This window comes from Tupaia chinensis, unplaced genomic scaffold (genome assembly GCF_000334495.1).
Source record: "Tupaia chinensis unplaced genomic scaffold, TupChi_1.0 Scaffold000139_1, whole genome shotgun sequence".
NCBI classification, from domain to species: Eukaryota; Metazoa; Chordata; class Mammalia; order Scandentia; family Tupaiidae; genus Tupaia; species Tupaia belangeri.
The window spans coordinates 2,089,810-2,109,810 of record NW_006159609.1 but is presented as its reverse complement, the minus strand read 5'-3'; the positions used below and the strand labels follow the sequence as shown (position 1 = coordinate 2,109,810).

The 20,001-nt window shown below is 43.6% G+C and overlaps 1 protein-coding gene across 1 annotated transcript in view; it reads right to left on the bottom strand.

Moving 5' to 3' along the window:
* The window catches only part of ME3 (malic enzyme 3), a 210,821-nt gene that overhangs the window by 118,391 nt on the left and 72,429 nt on the right, over window positions 1–20,001 (bottom strand). Inside the window, 2 exon segments of the mRNA XM_006144919.3 lie at window positions 5,554–5,703; window positions 8,374–8,507. Coding sequence (XP_006144981.1) covers window positions 5,554–5,703; window positions 8,374–8,507 — 284 coding nt within the window.

The following is a 20,001-nucleotide window of genomic DNA, read 5'->3' as shown; positions in this document are numbered from 1 at the left end:
ATTTCCCTGGGCTTTGGTTTTCCAACCTGCAAATGGGATAATAGTACCTCCCTCCTAGGAGAGTTGTGCTAATTAAATAAGTTAAAACACGTAAAGATTTTAAGATAGCACCTGGCCTTTAGTATTTTGTTGTGGTTTTCATGCTTTTTCCTGGTTCTAGTTCATCTGTAGGTTCCCTGCTAGAACTGTTGCATTTATGTTATTTATTAATTTTTTGGTTAAAGTTTTTTTCTTTCATGGGAATGGGAGGCAGAGAGAGAGAGCAAGACAGACAAACAGACAAGCAACCTCCATAGAGCCTCCCCAGCCTTCCCTGCTAGTCAGCATCAGGGGTACCCATACCTGGTGTGCACAGGGAATGCAAAGAACCAAACTTGTGATCTTAAAATATGGATCCAGCATTGCTTGAGCAGTGCATTACCACTGTGCCCTTGAGCCAGCCCTATTGCATGCTATAAGCTCAGTTTCTGCAGTACCTTCTCGGCCCCTACCCAGGGCTGACCTGGTTCTCTGACTCAAGTGCTTGGCAGGGCTCTGTTCCCACCTGTATGGAACTCTACCCTGTGGCCACACCTCTGTCCATCTCTGAACCCTTGCAAAACCATGAATAGGGTCTGGACCTGAGTCTGAAACAGCTCCCCATTAATCTAACCCCTTTATATGGTTGTAGTCTAGCCAGGGGGAGGTGAATACACTGGGGTCACTGTAGACAAGTGCTTTTTGTCTCAGTTTTTCACATTCGTCTTTTATGGCCCAGCTCAATGTCACATCATTGGGGAAGCTTCCCTCAATTCCTACAGTCAGGATTCTGACTTCACCAACTGCTCACTGTAGGATGTTAGACAAGTTCCTTTCCTTTGACTACTTCGTTTCCTCATCTGTAAAATGGAGATAGTATAGTTCAGCTAACCTTTCAAGACGTTGGGAAGATCCATTATGGGCCAATATATGTAAAAACTTAGTGCCCCACCCTTTCCCCTCCTTGCTAGATACAGATAATGTGGAAGAAACTAAGTGAGATGATTATGCAGGTGTCTACAAAGTCTATAAAAATCAAGTCCTTCCCTGTAGTAATTGTTTCCTCCTTCTCTATCTTTGGATATCTTATTCAACCTTTGAGGGACAGCTTGAATGCCATTTCTTTTGCAAAATATCCTTGCTGCCTCCAAGGAAAACATATTTTTCCCCCTTGTGCCTTATAATTTTTTATGCCTTTGTGCCTTATCATTTTTAAATTTCCTTTTAATTTTTATTATATTTAACTTATTATTGACTGGTCCCTTGCTGTGTTGGTTAATTGCTTGTGGTAACCTCAGAGTGTCTGACATGATAATTGGCATCTACGGTTTGTTCCATAAATGTTGTTAACTCAACTTTAGGTTGATTTCCTGAATTCTGGAGTAGACACTGGCAGCAAATTTGACCTTTACAAGCCTGTTGTATATTTTAGGTCCTGTCTCTGATGCTAGTTTATTTGGAACCAATCATCGAATCCATAGTCTAGTGCATAGAGCCAGTGGAGTGAGGGCTCTTCCATACTTTGCCAAGGGGAGGTGAGAGTGTGATGGCCTCACATTTCTATAAGAGCTCACCTTTATACAGTGAAGGTAATGAGACATTTCTTAAGGGCTAAAAGACCTCATCAGGAAACTGGTTTCTGGAAGAGCAAAATTGTGTATTTTTGTGTGACACTGGGTTTGGTTCACCTCTGCAGTTGAAGTGTTAGTTTGTCATACATTCAATGACTCTGTTTTCTTTGTAAAAATTTAAAAACACATGTATAGAATATGACTCTACATATATTAGTCTTTTCTTATTTCTACAACAATTACTGAAGGGAACAGACAATAACATCTATCTAGTTCCAATGTTATGCCAGGTACTTAATTCCTATCATCTCATTCTACTCTCATAGTCATTATTTGAGGTAGGTAGAATTATTATTATTATTTTTTTTTGGAGAGGTTTTTACTATAGGGTGTCTGCGCTCGCCAGACATACAGAGAGAGACAGAGAGACAGAAAGCAGGAAATCACCCCCCAGGGGGATGGCCACACCACAATCCCTTCTACATTCTCCTCTCGGGAGAGCACATGCGCCCGGCATGAGTTTAAGCCACCGGGTCCGGACTCGAACTGCAGTCGACTATGTGGGAGTCCAGCGACATAGTCATTGACCTTTACAAGCCTGTTGTATATTTTAGGTCCTGTCTCTGATGCTAGTTTATTTGGAACCAATCATCGAATCCATAGTCTAGTGCATAGAGCCAGTGGAGTGAGGGCTCTTCCATACTTTGCCAAGGGGAGGTGAGAGTGTGATGGCCTCACATTTCTATAAGAGCTCACCTTTATACAGTGAAGGTAATGAGACATTTCTTAAGGGCTAAAAGACCTCATCAGGAAACTGGTTTCTGGAAGAGCAAAATTGTGTATTTTTGTGTGACACTGGGTTTGGTTCACCTCTGCAGTTGAAGTGTTAGTTTGTCATACATTCAATGACTCTGTTTTCTTTGTAAAAATTTAAAAACACATGTATAGAATATGACTCTACATATATTAGTCTTTTCTTATTTCTACAACAATTACTGAAGGGAACAGACAATAACATCTATCTAGTTCCAATGTTATGCCAGGTACTTAATTCCTATCATCTCATTCTACTCTCATAGTCATTATTTGAGGTAGGTAGAATTATTATTATTATTTTTTTTTGGAGAGGTTTTTACTATAGGGTGTCTGCGCTCGCCAGACATACAGAGAGAGACAGAGAGACAGAAAGCAGGAAATCACCCCCCAGGGGGATGGCCACACCACAATCCCTTCTACATTCTCCTCTCGGGAGAGCACATGCGCCCGGCATGAGTTTAAGCCACCGGGTCCGGACTCGAACTGCAGTCGACTATGTGGGAGTCCAGCGACATAGTCATTACACTAACTGCTGGTCCCAGAGGTAGGTAGAATTATTACCTTTGTTTCATTAATGTGGAAATTAAGGTTGACAGAGGATAAGCAGCTTGCCGAGGGATAGGGAGATTAAAATTCAGGACTGACTGCAAAGACCTAGCTCTTCAAGGCGAATGAATGCACAGGCCACTTTTACATCTGAGTGATAATTAATTGGCAGGTACTGTTCTGGAATACACAAATGGATGCAACATGCTTCCTGCCCCTCAAGAAGTTTGTATTCTATTATAATAGGGAAGGGTGTTATACAAATAAATAGAAACATAAGATGAAAAAGAAACTATGGGATAGAAATATGTGTAATGGATTGTGGGGGAGGTTGAGAAGGAAGTAAGCCATTCAGCCTGAGGGGATCAGAGAGGAATCCACAGAGGAGTTGCTCCTCAAGGTGGGCCTTGAAGGATAACTGCATTGTGATGGCTGGAGAGTGAGGTAAAGGGAGAATGTAGGAATTTGAGGAAGTTGAGACCATATGTGCAAAGGCATGAAGAAGAAGGGCTGGTGTTTGGGGGCATGGAGAAGAAATCAATATAACTAGAATATTGGGTTTTGGAGCTGGGCTCTGACAGGCCTAGCTGTGTCAAAGCACTGGACTTGATTCTTTAAGACCTTGGGCTGCCTCAGAGGAGAGAAATGACATGAGCTGACCTATGTAGGAGGAAGGACCTGAAGGACCATTTCTGAGTAGGAACTGAGTAGGAATAGAGCTGAGCATCCTTCAGAAAGGTACCATCAGCTCCCAGTGACTCTGGCACTATTGGTTTCAGGGATGAGAATAAGTTGAAAGGAGCTGGTCAAATTCAAAAACTTCTATGAGCCAGGTGCCACGTTCTACCATAGGACTGCAAAAGCTTGGCTGTTCTGAGAGATGAGAATGTGTCTGCTACAGGAACTGAACATCCCCATCACAATGAAATTTGTGACTCTATCCTTTGCCAGTGGTAACAGTGGGTTCCAGAAGTCAGAGACTGGCATCAGGGACTCCCTATAATCAACTTGTAAAAATCAGGCTTCCAAGCTAGAAGGCTTCCAAATTAACAAAACCATATAACACATGATTTATAAACGCTGCCTCACAAATTATATATGTCTTGGTCCATTTTTGGACTTAGACATATACAATTAGCATTGCTAACATAAAGACTTGGAATTTGTAAAGAAATAGGGTTTATTAACTTGCAGTCTTGTGGTTAAAAGTCCAAAGACATAGGTCTAGCACCAGGCTAGCCTATGACGTAGCTGACAGAAATAGAGAGGATAATAGGCATATTCAGAGAGAGAGAGAGAGACAGAGATCAGGATGCTTTCTCTTCAATACAACCAGCTCTTACTAGAACTAACCTCTTCTCATGGTCCAAAACTCATTGGATTTTACAAAACACCATTAATCTGTTCATGAGACTTTTACCTTCATGATGCAACCACCTTGGACCAATCACCACCCACTAGGCCTCTCACCTCTCAACATCAAATTTAAAAATATGAAACTTTGGGGAACCAGCAGTTAGCGTAATGGCTATGTCACTGGACTCCCACGTAGTCGACTGTGGTTCACATCCCGGACCCAGTGGCTTAAATCTCACGCCGGGCGCATGTGTGTGCGTGCCCAAGATCCCGAGAGGAGAATGGAGGAGAAGGGATTGCGGCGTGACCATCCCCCCTGGGGGGTGATTTCTCGCTTTCTGTCTCTATGTCTCTCTCTGTCTGTCTGGCGAGCGCACGCGCCCTATAGCAAAAACCTCTCCCCCCCAAAAAAAAATTAAAAAAAAATATGAAACTTTGGGGGACAAACCATGGCCCAAACCATAACTGTATATAAATGTAAATTCCACATCTGTGGACAGCATTTACATATGGACATATTCCAGCACAGACTAAGACGGTATTCCGTCACATGTAACAAACCTAGGCAATTCTTTTATCATCAGTGGTAGAAATGAGTATTTGTAATGATCAGGTACCTGGTCCTGAGGACTTGAGAACATCTGCCATTTTCCCTCTTTAAAAAGACATTTATTTGAACTAATCATAAAACAAGGGATTTCTTTAGAAAAAAGCCCCTAAATTCTTTGTCTCCAAAAAACAAAACAAAACCACAGTGCCTTTCTCCCCCTCAATAGAATGGTACTTTAATGGAATCTGAGTCAAGCCCAAAGGAAGGTCTACTAGTTCCTTGTGACAGCAATAGAATTCAGTCTTTGGTGTCCAATACTGCCATATTCACTGGCCTGAATTGGCAGGAGTGCTATCTGCACTTTGGAGATGATGAGCAAAGTGGGGAGAGGGTAACGTGATAGGTAGATTATGAGAGAAAAAACAATATGAACCTCCTTCCTGGCCACTTGAACAATATTGGTTATCTGGAGGTGGAGATGATCTGATATTTGCTTGCTAACTGCTGTCTCAGCTCATTTCTCTGCTGATGGAGTCATTTTCCTAAACAACTGCCTTAAAATTAAATGTCTGGTTGCTGGACTACTGACCTAATCAGGACTTAGCTTGCATAGTCCCAGCAAGTAAAGGCAGGAGAAAGAATGTCTTCCCCTGTGTGAAGTACCCTGTCCCTTGGCCCTCACTCCACAGAGCTCACCGGGGCCTGCGAAAGGTCAGGCCGTAGTGCTGACAGGCCAGTCCCACAGTGGGCGTGTACACGATCGGCATGAACTTCTCCACGTCCGAGGTCAGCACTCGGTAGAAGAGTTTCTCATTCCGGTCTTGCAGTGTCATGAGAATGATGTACCTTGGAAAGGAAGAGAAGAGACAAGTCTGTTACATGAGTGTCATAGGTGGCAGAAGGACAGATTGTTGTGTGTAGAAAGGGCCAAGATCACTTGGTGTGTGGAAAGACCCAGGGAAGTATGGCACATTCACTCACAGATCACTCATCTGACATGAGCCCAGGTTTCAACATCTATAAATGTTGACAGTATGATCTGCTTTATGGTGCTTGTTATAGTACCTGGTATAGGTACTGTTTTTAGTATTTCACATGAATGCATTTAAAACTTTCAATGAAGTGCGCCAGATACTATAATTCTTGCTGTCTTGAGACAAGGAGGCTACTGTACAGAGAAACGAATTCACTCAGCGACTCATGTGATTTGAATCTAATCAGAATGACTCTAGAATCTATGCTCTCAACCACTGCACAAGGTAGTTATGCTATATTATGGACGTTAATAAATGATAGTAAAATAATATTCAAGGGGTAGAGTAGGTTGAAGGTGATCTAAGAACAGGTTTTTCCTACCACACTGGGCTGATTCCTGGCATAGACTAAGTTAACCTGTGACCAAGTGGCAGATAATTTCAGGAGGCATATTCCAGAAACAATCTAACTTATGCCCTGAAACCCAAATCACTAAGGAAAAGAACTTCCCATTCACACTACTAAAAATGTGGAAACCTCTGGGGGGGGGGACAGAAAAACAACAACAACAACAACAACAATAACAACAACAAACAGGGATTGAAAGTCACAGTGAGGTGTGACTGTTGATATCACAAGCTTTCTGGTTAACCATTTGGAAGAGAATACAGAGGTTCTTGAAGCCCCGGAGTGGGATGGGGTGAGAGAGAGATTTCAACAGTGCAAAAGAATAGTGCTGTGGTGGAATGATCCCTAGGCATCAGGGACCTCAGTTTGAAACCCACTTTAGGCATTTACTAGTTGTGTGACCTTAGGGAAATCTTGTGACCTCTTGGGACCTTTGGGAACCTCAGCCTCTTCCACTAATGGCACTAGTCCATAACTAAAAAACGTGTGCAGGAATAATCAAGACCTCAACTCATTGCCAGCAAGAAGATTTCCTTACCCAGTGGCTGTGTGTGTACATTTCTTCCCAGTTCTACATTTGATTATGTCAAACTGGTAACCTGAAATTGGCCATGCATGGCAGGAGTATTTACACTATGGAAAATAACGAATGCCATAAATCTTCTTTCTACAATAGAGCTGGTTATTAAACATTTACCAGTATGCTACTGCCCATACTCAGGAAATGAGGGAGCCATCTTATCATTTCCCCCAAGTAACTGATGAAATGAGAGACTCCCAGGAATGAGTGGAGTCAGAGTGAGCCCTCTCGAGCTCCAAGTAATGGGCATACTCTTCTTTCCCAAATCTGGAATATCTTTCTGCATATACGTGTGAGGTCCATCAAGCTGGAAAGAACTGGGGAGGGAAGGATTTTGGACTTTAACTCTTAGAGTTTATTTAACAAACTCTTACATGGTGCCTACAATCTGTCAGACACTATTCTAAGCACATCATAAATACTGATGCATCTAATTTTCATACTAATTTTATGAGTCAGGCACCTTTAAAATACTATTGTATGGGGGATAGTGTGGTGGTTAAGGCATTGGATTCCCACATGGCTGATGTGGTTTGAATCCCAGACCTGGCAACTTGAAAATCATGCTGGATACATGTGCTGTGTGCCCCAAATCCTAAGAGAAAAGGGATGGTGGCATGGCCATCCCTGCTAGGAGGTGATTTCTCACTTTCCCTCTCTGTCTCTCTCTGGCAAGCACAAGTGCCCTATGGGAAAAGCCTTCAAACAAACAAATAAACAAACCAAAAAGCAACAACCCACTATTGTACCCGGGCCAGATGGTGACACAGTGATAAAATACCTGTTGTACAGATGGAGAATGAGCCTGACAGCCTAAGTGATTTTTACAATAAGTGGTAGGGTACAAGTTTGAACTCATTCTAGTACTAGAGTAGCCAGTACTCTGCCACCTCTTAGTTGTGGCATATCAGAGAAGTTAAAAGCACAGACTCTGGGACCATCTATCTGGTTCAAATTCTGGCTGTGCCAATTCATAGCCTGGGAGGTCATTGCCTTCTTGAATAAAACAGAGTGCTGGCCCTGTGATTCCCCATGTGGCTCTTTGTGTCTACATCACCACTGGAGAGAACTCAGAGAAGAGGCAGGGTTATAAATGGCTGCCCATAACCTTTAACATATGACAGCTAGGTTCTTCACAGGATGTCTCCTGTCCATTTATCTGTCTCTCACTGCTATCTCTTATTCCAGAGACCTGGGTTATGTACCACTTCTTCATCACAACTGTCTCTACATCTTTGTTCTGCCTCATCTCTCAGTGAAAGAACCTCACTGCTGTCTGCTAAAGTCTTATTCATACTTCTTGGGCTGACTCAGCACCTGTCAATTCTGAGACACCCTCTCAGATTTCACTGGTTGGAATTGAGTTTCTCTTCCCAGTTCTGTGACATGCTGACTATGCCTCAGTCATATCAAGCCTGTCTCTTAGGCTTGATCATCTCTCAGGGGTCTCAACTTTTCTTAGTTGGAGAGTTGTCAGAAAATTCCCTGTGAACCATGAGAAACAGACAGAGCAAACCAGGGATCAGGCGGAGATTGCAGACGGAGGCACTGACTTGTCAAGGTCACTCTGCTGTCGCTCATAGTATCTCATGATCCGGAGGAGCTGGACGTCCTGGCTCAGGAAGCAAGGGGGGATTAGGCCATGGATGCCAAGCTGCAACCTTTCTTCAAGTGTGAAAGCCATTCCCTGGGAGAATAAGAAAGAAACACATGCACATAAATGGCTGTGCAGGAAACCATGGAACAGGACGGATCCCATCAACAAATAGAAAAAGTCAGCGTGACTTAGGACAAAGAGCCCTGGATTCAAATCCAGGTTCTGCCATTTCAGTAAGGGGGCAATCTTTGACCTTCCTGAGCTTCAGTTTCCTCACTGAAAAAAAGAGGAAAATAATCATTATTTTGTTGTTGTTATTTTAAAAGTATATTTTAATTATTAGAAGAGTTTTAGATTTACAGAAAAATTGATGAGATAATAATAGTGCAGAGAGTTCCTCTATATCTCCTCTCCCAGATTTCCCAATTACTGTCTTATATTAGTATGCTATGTTTGTTAGAATTAATGAGCCAACAGCAATCTAGTATTATTAACTGAAGTCTGTAGTTTATGTGGTTTTCCTTAGTTTTTACCCTGTGTTTTCTCTCTCTCTCTCTCTTTTTTTTTTTTTTTTTTGTTCCAAGATCTCACTCCAGGTCCCGTATTACATTTAGTTGTCATATTTCCTCTTGCCTCTCACAGTTTCTCAGACTTCCCTTGAGTTTAATGACCTTCACAGCTTGGAACACTGGTCAGATATCTTGTGTGAGAGCTATCCTTCTTTAGAATCTGTCTGATGTCTTTCTCATGATTACCCTGGGGATGTGGGTTTTGGGGAGGAAGACCATGGAGGTAAAGTGCCATTTTTATCACATCAGATTAATGGTACCCATAATAAACTAAACATTGTTGATGTAGACCTCAATCATCTGGGTAAATGATGGGGGATGGCTATGCCACGATCCCTTCTCCTCCATTCTCCTCTTGGGATTTGACAGGCTTCTCCACTATAAAGTTACTCCTGTCCCGGGATTCTTCTGCTAGTTTTATTTACCTGTTGAAGGATTTCTTGGTTGCTTCCAGTTTGGGGTGGTGGTTATAAATAAAGTTGCTTTAACCATCCCATGTAGACTTTTTGTGGACATACATTTTTAGATAAGTTGGGTAAATGAGTAGAATACAATCACTGGATCATATGGTAAGACTATGTTAACTTTTTAAAATAAATAAATAAATAGACACCTGCCAAATCATTCTTTCTTTTTCCCTTTTTATTTTTAAGAGAAATTTTTGCTATAAAGGTGTGTGTGCCCACCAGGGAGACAGGAAACAAGAAATCACCCCCCAGGGGGGATGGCCATGCCATGATCCCTTCTCTCCCATTCTCCTCTTGGGATTTTGGGCACACATGCAACCCAGCATGAGTTTCAAGCTGCAGGGTCCAAGTCTCGAAATGTGGTTACCTATGTGGAAGTCCAGTGACGTAACCATTATGCCATCTGCTGGTCCCAACTGCCAAACCGTTTTCTAAATGATTGTACCATTTTAAATTCCTACAGGCAATGAGTGAGAATGTGTGTGGCTCTGCAGTCTCTCCTGCAATCATTATTGTCCGTTTATTAGATTTTAGTTGTTCTAATGGGTGGGTAGTGGTATACCATTGTTTCAATTTGCAATTCCCTATGGACATATGTTGCTGAACATCTTTTCATATGGTTATTTTCCTCTGATATGTCTTCTTTGGTAAGGTTCAGATATTTTACCCATTTTAAAATGTATTTTTCCCCCTGTTGTTGAATTTTAAGAGTTCTTTAACCTGCAATTTCAATGCAATCATTATCAAAAACCTAATGACATCTTGTTTTGTTTTGGCTTAAATAGAAAAACTGATTCTCAAGTTTACCCCAAGAGATAAAGTACAACACAAGATGTGAAACCGAGACCTTTTCTGTGTAGAATTCAGAGTGGCCTTGCCGAGTGAGAACTGCCAGGCACTGCTTAAGGGCTCCTAGATACATTTCCTCAGTTTTCACAGTGCAGCTCTGGCCACAGAGAAAGTGTTGAGCCTCCAGTGGTTCCATGGGTGGCAGACATCAATGAACAAGAACAAGAATCCCCATGGGCTGGTGCAGGGAGCTAAGAATTATTTTAAATTAATTAATTCATTCTGTTAATGATACATTCAAGGCTGGTGGTATCTAGGGCAACTGTGGTAAAACCTCTATTTGTAATAATGTCCCCCCACACAAGGTTCTTCCTGAAAGTGAAGAGGGCTGTGTGAGTGATATGTGAGACCTCCATTATATGTTAGCAGACTAGCTTCTCCCAGAGTCCCCTGGGAAGGGAAAATTTGCAAATGTAGGGATCCTCAGAGTGCCCTCATTCTTCTACCAGTTAAAAACTGTCTCATCTATAATTATCCCAAGCTCTTTCATAAGGGATTAGTAATCACAGGGAGATTTGAACCCATTTATTGATCATTAACACCTCAGAGTTGTTGCTATCATCAGCTCTAAAGAGGCTCTAATGAATATCCTGTCTGACTCTGAACATTCCTTTCAACCACCTTCGAGAGAAGTTTTACAATCCCCACTTTGCAGAGGAGAAGGGTAAGCAGGAGAGGTTACATAATACTCCTGAAGTCACATAGCTACTGCCTCACATTGTATTGCTACTTAAATCAGTATGTATCTGATAATCAGGAAGTACATTTGATGTGATCCTTTTTCCCTGATGATTTTTTTATTAGAGATAATTGACAGAATCAAGATTTGATCACAGGTTGCATTCCTTCCATTCTAGTATATATCCTCCAAGGACTGAGGTGAGATGCCTCTCAGAAAATGATGGAGGTGGAGAGGTGAGGAAGGGGCAAAAAAAGAAGTGAAATAGAGAAAAAAATTGTCCCACCTCACAGAAGAACTGCTGGGGTTGTAGGAAGGATCTATCTTAAGATAGGCTCTATTCTGTTTGAGACTATGACTCACAGAGATTTCTCAAAGCATTCAATATATAAAGTTCCCAGATTTTTTTCATCAAAGCCCAAAGTCACCAGTTCATAAATCCCTGTGTCAGTCACCAGGTTTGCAAACTTGGAGCAGCACTCAGGGCCCAGTGCCTTGTGCAGGAAACCACCTCACCCCGGAGACTGGGCATTTCTGCCAAGCACTACTAGGCAGGCGGCTGTTCGCTGACTTGATAAAGACTGTGATCACCTCTCCTGGGGATCGCGGGGAGGCCCAGGCATTTAACTATGACATCATCTTTGCTAATGACCACTGTGGCTTTTAATAACAGTCCACTTCACTCTAGAAGGCTGTTTCTTTTGGCTGACTGCCACCAACTTTTGTATTTGAGGAAAATGTAAGACCATTTAGCAACTGGTAATTTCAGGGATTTAAAAAAAATTACTTCTAGAAGTTTCTTTTCATCCTGAAGCTAATGTTAAGGTAACCTTGGATTTACAAGTTTGCAGAGCAGACATATAGGCTCATTAGTTTCATGATGGCCTCCAAAATAGGATAGGCACAGATGATTCACTAGGGTGGAGAAGACAAATAATAGAATTTATATTTCTCTGCAGAGGAAATAAACTATGCTGATTAGCACTTAGGTTCTTGGTCTGTGTGTCAAAAAGTCACAGTTCCCATAAAGTTACCAGGAACCCTAAGATGAGAGTAGGCATTGTACAAGACAGAGGAGTTGACATGAGGGCCCTTATTCATTCTTAGTGCACTGAAAAGTTATAGCTTCAGTCTGCCTAGTAAAAAATTAAAGATCATGTTATCTTGTTTTTTTTTTTTTTTGGAGAGGTTTTTGCTATAGGGCACATGCGCTCGCCAGATAGACAGAGACAGACATAGAGACAGAAAGCGAGAAATCACCCCCCGGGGAGATGGTCATGCCACAATCCCTTCTCCTCCATTCTCCTCTCAGGATCTTGGGCATGCACTCACACGCACCTGGTGTGAGTTTTAAGCCACCGGGTCCAGGATGTGAACCGTGGTCGACTACATGGGAGTCCAGTGACATAGCCATTATGCTAACTGCTGGTTCCCATGTTATTTTGTTTTTAAAAAAAACCTCCAAAATTCAGACAAGTGGCTTTTGAAAACCTGACTGACTCTCGTAGTTGTATTTCAATCTTATATCCTCATGCTGTTCTTCTAGGGCATACCAGTAGGCACCTATCACTTGTTACTAGGTGGAAAATCTTCAGCTGTTACAAAGCCACTGCCCTGACTTCTCCCAGCCAGGTGTACCTCCTCAACTGTTCTGATGCCCAGGGAAACTTTAGGTATCCCCAAACTCTAACAACCAGAGGATTAATATGTTTGGCAAAGTAGAGGACCTCAAGATCCTACTTCAGCACTAAAGGCCTTGACCTTTTTGACTGGTCAGTGCCTAGGCTGTCCACGTTTTAATCTTCTATCAACCCTGACTACCTATTTCATCATATTCCCTGAATGATCATCTTTGGCCCATCCACTGAACTCTGCTTGAGAGTTCAGCTCTGCCCAAGTTTCCCAGATAAAACGTACTGACCTCAGAGAGTGGATATTTGAATAGATCCCACCATGAAATGGCAGGGCCAAAGGCAGCAAGCCTCCAGGTCGTGCCTCTGTTCTAGTCTCCTGCTCTTCAGGAACCCTGGCTTCCAAGTACTCTGTTCCTTATGGCTGAGCTTCCCAAGGTTCGGTCCCCTGGCCTTACTTAGTGATCTAATTACTGCCTCTGGATCCAGAGCCTTGCTTTGTACTTGACAATCTTTTCTCATTCATTCCACCAACATGCATTTCTGCCTTGTGCCAGCCCCATGTTAGGCATGGAGAGTCCTAAAAGAAACATGTCCTATCTGTTCCAGTCAGTCTGCTAGAGGAGACATGGGAGATAACATGTAATAGCAAACCTAGATCTCTGCTGTGGGCAAGCCACTCTTCACCCAATAAAACAGTGCCGCTCTTTTCCTCCCTGGCTGCCTAAGGATATACCATCATGAATAACACAGTAATTACCCGGACCAGGAAATTCATGACCAACCAACTACTTGAAAGGAAACAAATGGTCACTGATGTCCTTCACCTCGGGAAGGCAACAGTACTTAAGATAGAAATTCGGGAAAACCTAGCGAAGATGGACAAGACCACACTAGATATCGTCTTTGTGTTTGGATTCAGAACCCATTTTGGTAATGGCAAGACAACTGGCTTTGGCATGATTTACGATATTTTGGACTATGCAGTGAAAAATGAACCCAAACATAGACTTGTAAGACACGGCCTCTATGAGAAGAAAAAGATGTCAAGGGAACAGTGAAAGGAACACAAGAACAGAATGAATAAAGTTAGGGGGACTGCAAAGGTCAATATTGGTGCAAAAGGTGAACTAGGGGTTGGAGAACCATCAAAGGAGTAAAGATTCTGCAATGACTATCTGTGGTGATTGTGTGGGTTTTTCATAAGAGGATTAATAAACTCAAAATTTTGGGGACCAGCAGTTAGCATAATGGCTATGTCGCTGAACTCCCATGTAGTCGACTGCGGTTCGAGTCCCAGACGCAGTGGCTTAAACTCAATGCTGGCCATGTGTGCTTGAGTGCCCAAGATCCTGAGAGGAGAATGGAAGAGAAGGGATTGCAGTGTGGCCATCTCCCCTGGGGGATGATTTCTCGCTTTCTATCTCTCTGTCTTTCTGACGAGCACACACACCCTATAGAGAAAACCTCTCCAAATAAATAAATAAAAATAAACTGAAATTTTTCATGTGAAAAAAAGAGTGTCATCCTTTTCATGTGTTGTGGGATTAAATGCAATAATGTGTGTGAAATGCTGCAGATACTGGCACATAGGAAGTACTCAGAGACTACCAGCTGTTCTCATTGCTATTATGATTTTGTTCAGGGGGCAGGTAGCACAAAAGAACTCATTGGCAGGTGCTGGAGATGAGCCTTGGAGGGCCATCAGTAGCTACCATGGCAAAAGGGGCTGGAAGACAGGCTAAAGTGACATCACCTCATCAACGCATCCCTGGTTGTGCAAGGGCTCAGGCAAGGCTCCTTCCTCTGAAGCCTCTGCATTCTCTCCACATTCTCTTTCTGGCTGTTGTGCTTTGGCTCACACCAGTGGCACTTGCCTCCTCCATCTTCCAATCCACAGTCTAGCACCCACCCCAAGGGGCTGTCTCTGCCTCCTCCTTTTCACACAGCTCACCCCCTTCTCTCTGAGTTAGTGCCACACAGTTTAGCATGTGCATTGTGTCTTCTGTTTGATTTCTTGAGCATTGATTACTATGATAGATAACCAACAGGACAGTGCAGAAGCAGAAATTTCAAAGAAGCTAACTTTTGATTGTAGTGTAGTATTATTATTTTTACCCATAACAACAGCAACGATGCTTTTTATTGACATTCATTAGGTTGGGTCAGGCACTTAGGCACTTTATACTTGTCCTCTCATGTGATCCTCACAGTACCCTGGCAGAAAGGTATTATGATTATTAACCACTGTTTTGCAGATTAGAAAACTGAAGCCAAAGGGAACTGAGGCCAAAGGGTTAAGTAACTTGCCCAAAGTCAAACAGCAAGTCAGTGGAGAGACAGTAGTAGAGAACTCAGCCCCGAAGCTCATTCTCTTTATCTGAGCTCATCAATGGTTCCTGAGACTGGTCAGATTTAAAAAATTGTCACCTAAATTGGCTTTTTTTTTTTAATTAGATATGTGATTATTCTGCTTTTACGTATACAGTCAGGAATCCTAATGATTTCAGTGACTTCTGAGTGTCCTCTGCATCAGGTCAGTTTGTCCCACTGCAAACAGGTGAGGCTGTACGTCTGGCTTTATGCATTTGGCCCACGGCACACCCACAGCTGTGTTTCCTCTGACCGGTATCGTTACTGGAAGGAAGGATTAGCAGACACATGTGTAACAGCAAAGGTTTTCTGCTCCACATGTCATGATGTCATGCTCTGAGCTGGCTGCTTATGCTGTAACCAGCTTCCTCCATCCATCAACGAGAACAGCACAGGGAGAGCAGCCGTACTTGGGTAGAGCCCTCAGCTCTGAGACTGTACAATGAAAGCAGATTGGTTGTTAGGGAGCTGGAAGGCATTTCCTCCTCCTCTTGCATATTACTCTCTTTGTTTGGGATTTTATGATTTAGAGTGGCATGGATTATGGTTGGGAGACAGGAAGTGGGGTTATTGAGATTGCTGTTCTCTCACTGACCCCCTAGGTTTACGAGGACTCCTGAGCACACTCCTGGGATGGATATATGGGTGTCTCAGAATCACAAGCATCAGGAAGTCTTTGTAGACAGACCTGAGAATGGCCTTCCTCTCAGACATCCTTTTGGGATCAGGTGCAAAATTATGGATCCAGAAACATTGTAAATTCCCGAGAGAGGAGTGGAGGACACACTGCTCATTACTGCCAGGAACCAACCCTAAACCAACCTTGGGCTCCAAAGTGGACTCTGGTGCTGTGGGCTGCCTGTGACCTCCCATCCATGACACACACACAAGTTCTTGTTCTAGGTGGGAGACCCATTCCGTTTTCCTTCTGTGCAACTGCAGCCAGGACAGTATGGGGGAGAGGGAAGGCAACTGGAAGGCAGAAGTTCTATATTCAGGTCCTCCACTGGTTGTGTGATCCTGGGGGATTACTTCACCTCCCTGAGTCTGCTGCTTTCACAGTGGTGTCAAATGGGAACATGGAAATTGAATCTCTGTAAATCTGATGATGTAAAAAAATAAAAAATGAGTTAAAAGGAGGGAGCAGGGTCAGCAGATAGCATAACAGTTATGTCATTGGCTGACCACGGTTCAAGTTTCAGACCTGGTGGCCTGAAAATCACACCAGGCATGTGTGCTTGCCCAAGATCCTAAGAGGAGAATGGAGGAGAAGGGATTACAGGTGAGCATCCCTCCTGGGGGATGATTTCTCACCTTCCCTCTCACTGCTCTGCCCTCACCCCCAGCCTCAGCACATATACCCTTAGACAAAAACCACTAAAAAAATAAAGAGGAGGGGGGAGTTACTGTCATGTTCCTGCAGAGCTCTGTGCACCGGGATTCTCTATACTGTCTTGCAACTCTCTGCCTGTGAGTCTATCCTCCCTGAAGACAAGGACTCTGCTCCAACATATTCATCTTCCCCCAACCAGTGCTAGTACAAACTAGGCACTTTATAATATACCCTAATGAATGAAGGTTTATGATACCTATTTTATTAAGGTGGCTGGGGTTGGCCCAGCCATGGTGGTATGTGGGTGGCACAGTGCTCCGTAATTCTGGAAGCCACATGGAAATCAGGGATTGGTTCCTGGGCTGACTTATACTGGCAGGTGGATGCATACATGTGCTTGATCCTTGCCGAGTGGAAAAAGCAAGGGAGTGGATAAGTGGTGTGGATCCTTTTGAGGATCCACTTCTCCCTGTTCCCTCCCACTTCTGCGTTTCTCTCTCATAAAATAAATAAACTTTACCCACCCCCCCCCAAAAAAAAAAAAAAAAGAAAGAATGCTGGGGTAGAGGGCACTGAGTGGTTCATAAAGTGGTTGATTAAGAGCTAGGTTTTAGGCCTGCTCTATGGTGCAGGTAATGAGCTGCTCAGGGAAGAACAGATGTCAGAATATGACCCTGGTTTGAATTCCTGGCCTGGTGAGTCAAAAACACCAGGCAAGTATATGTGAATGGCCAAGATTCAACAGTATGGAGATCTGGAAGAAGGGGATCTGGCATGACCAGTGCCTGACAAGGGTGCTCGTCCCTGTCACTCTCACATGTGCATGTGCTCTGTCATGAATAAAGAAAGCAATTAAAAACAAACAGACAAAAAACACTTTGGGGCCAACCAGTGGTGTGGTAATTAAGGTAGCTGGATCCTACACGATCACCTGTTCAGTTTGAGTCTGGGACCTGGTGGCTTAAAAGACACACCAGGCCTAAAATCCTGAGAGGAAAATGGAGAAGGGATTGCAATATGGCCACCCCCTGTAGGGGGTGATTTCTCACTTTTTTCTCTTTCTCTCTCCCTTTTGTGAGTGCATATACCCTATAGCAAACCTGGGGGAAAGAAAAAGACTGTTTTGGAACCAGGCAGCTCTGGATCTGAGAGTCTGTAACTTGCTAATGTTGTCATACTGGACACATTATTTAACTCCTGAATATTAGTTTGCTCATCAACAATCAGGATATTAATACCTGGCTCCCAAGCTGGTTCATAAGGGCTATGTGAAATAAGTATGTGAGGTTGTCTAGTGTGTAGTGAGCACTTAACAAGCAGTAGCTAGATTATTAATCATCTCTTAGAAATAAAGATGAGGGGCCAGCCCGTGGTGTGGTGGTTACTGAGGTTGAATCCCACATGGCCAACAGCGTGGTTCTAGTCCTTGATTGAGAGGCTTGAAAAACATTCTGGATGCGTGTGTATGTGCACGCGTGCACCCAAAAGGGAGAGATGGAGCAGAAGGAATGGCGTATCACCATCTCCCATGGAAAGTGCTTTCTCACTTTCTCCCTGCCCTCCCCAGTGAGTGCATGTGCCCTCTGGGAAATTTGTAAAAAGTTTGTGTGTGTGGAAATGGGGGGATGGGCAATGATGTGATTAGCTCTGTGAGAAGCTTAGAAGAGAATGGATGGGGTGATGGATAACCAAGGCTTTTGGAGGAAGTGACAGCTGACCTAAGTTCCAGCAGGTGACCAGGGAGAGGATCCTGAGAGAATGTCACCCAAATCTTAACAACAACAACCTGCAGTGTAGCCTGCCCTCCCCTTCAGTGCCCTCAGACCTTTGAGAACAAGAGGAGGCCAGGGTGGAGAGGAGGTCAGGAGTGTTCCATCTGTGGAGCCCAGCCTCTCCTGCCTGCTCATCTTCCATTCCCCTTTCCCTCCTAGAGCCTCAGAGGGGAGATTAGGAAAATCTTTTCTTTTTTTTCTTTTTTTTTTTTTTTTTTAGAGGTTTTTGCTATAGGGCGCGTGTGCTCGCCAGACAGACAGAGAGATAGAAAGTGAGAAATCACCCCACAGGGGTTATAGCCATGCCTCAATCCCTTCTCCTTTATTCTCCTCTTGGGATCTTGGGCATGCACACACACACACCCGGTGTGAGTTTAAGCCACCGGGTCCAGGACGCGAACTGTGGTCGACTACGTGGGAGTCCAGTGACATAGCCATTTCGCTAACTGCTGGTCCCAGGAAAACCTCTTCTTGCATGTTGTCACCTGCCTGAGCCAGCACAGAGCAGAGGTTCCTGCATTGTCCCTGCAGCATGGATTTGTTGGTGTGGTCTCACCTCCTTCCTTTATGTGCCCCTCCTGGAGACACTGGAGAGAGGCTCTTTATTTTCCCTCTGACTTGTTTCCTGCTCTCGGGTGCCCCTCAGTGTAGGCCCAGCCTGAAGTCCCCTTTGTTTTGACCTTCTCATTGTGTGCCTCTTAATTCAGGGCTCATTAACTCACATTGGCTTCAGCCTAGTAGAGCAAGAGTCCCGCCTGGAAGAAAATCAGAAGCATTTGCAACCAACTCCCAGAGGCGGGTAGTCGGTCTGGGGGATCGGAGACCTATATATTTCTAACTCTAATATCACTCAGATTTGGAAACTGCTGAGCTGAGTCCTTTTCTGTACCTGAATTTTAAGCTCATGCTCAACTTAATTCTGCCATCTTTCTCTTCAAATCAGTGGCTGGTGCTCTGGTACCCCAGATTCCTGTCGTGGTAGAACCAGGAGGGAAAGCTTTTATTCCACCATTCTTTGGGCAAGATGCCCCCTCCCCTGCTCCCACTCTAAAGCCGGTTTTAACCTTCAGTGGACACAGCTGTGCTTCGGGACACACACAAAGACCCAATTCTCATGTGAGAAATGAGGTTACTCACACAGCTCTGGGTCCATTTAATCCAGGCCGTTGCCAAAGAGATTGCACAGCTGGGGGAGTCAGAACAGTGATGCCGAGGAGGGCCCCGGAGTCCCGTGCACTCACTGTTCACATGCTCACAGTGTTCTGCTGTACCAGAATGAGAACCCTGCCAGCCCAGATTTCATATTTCTGATTTTAGCCCAGATTTCATATTTCTGAAACTCAGGCTGCTCTCCTAAACAGCATCTTCCTTTCCAGGAAGAAAGACCTGCAGCCTGTTTATTCATTCAGTTGTTTGTTCAACACATGTTGGGTCCTCCCCTGGGTCCTCTAGTAGATACTAGGGCTGTTGCTATGTGCCCTAGACACCTTCTAAAAAACCTCACTCAGCATAGAATTACTATTTATAAGAATGTGCCTCATGCAACATATACATCAAAATAAATTTCTCATTGCTGGGAATGTGCCAAGAATCTAAATTTTGAAAAGTTTTTATTTTTAATTTGCCAGAGGGTATGTGTGCTTACTGGAGACAGACAGAAAGAGAGAGAAAGTGAGAAAGCCCAGCCCCCCATTAGGGGGGTGGTGGTTATGTCATGATCCCTTCTCTTTGATTTCTCCTTTTGGGATTTTGGGTATGTGTGTGCACATGCCCAGCATGTTTTTCAGGCTGCCAGGACTGGGACTCAAACCACATTGTCAGCCATGTGAGACTCAGCTGCCTTAACTATCATACCACTAGCTAGCTCAGAGTGTTTTTTTTTTTTTTTTTTGTTTTTTGGTTTGTTTGTTT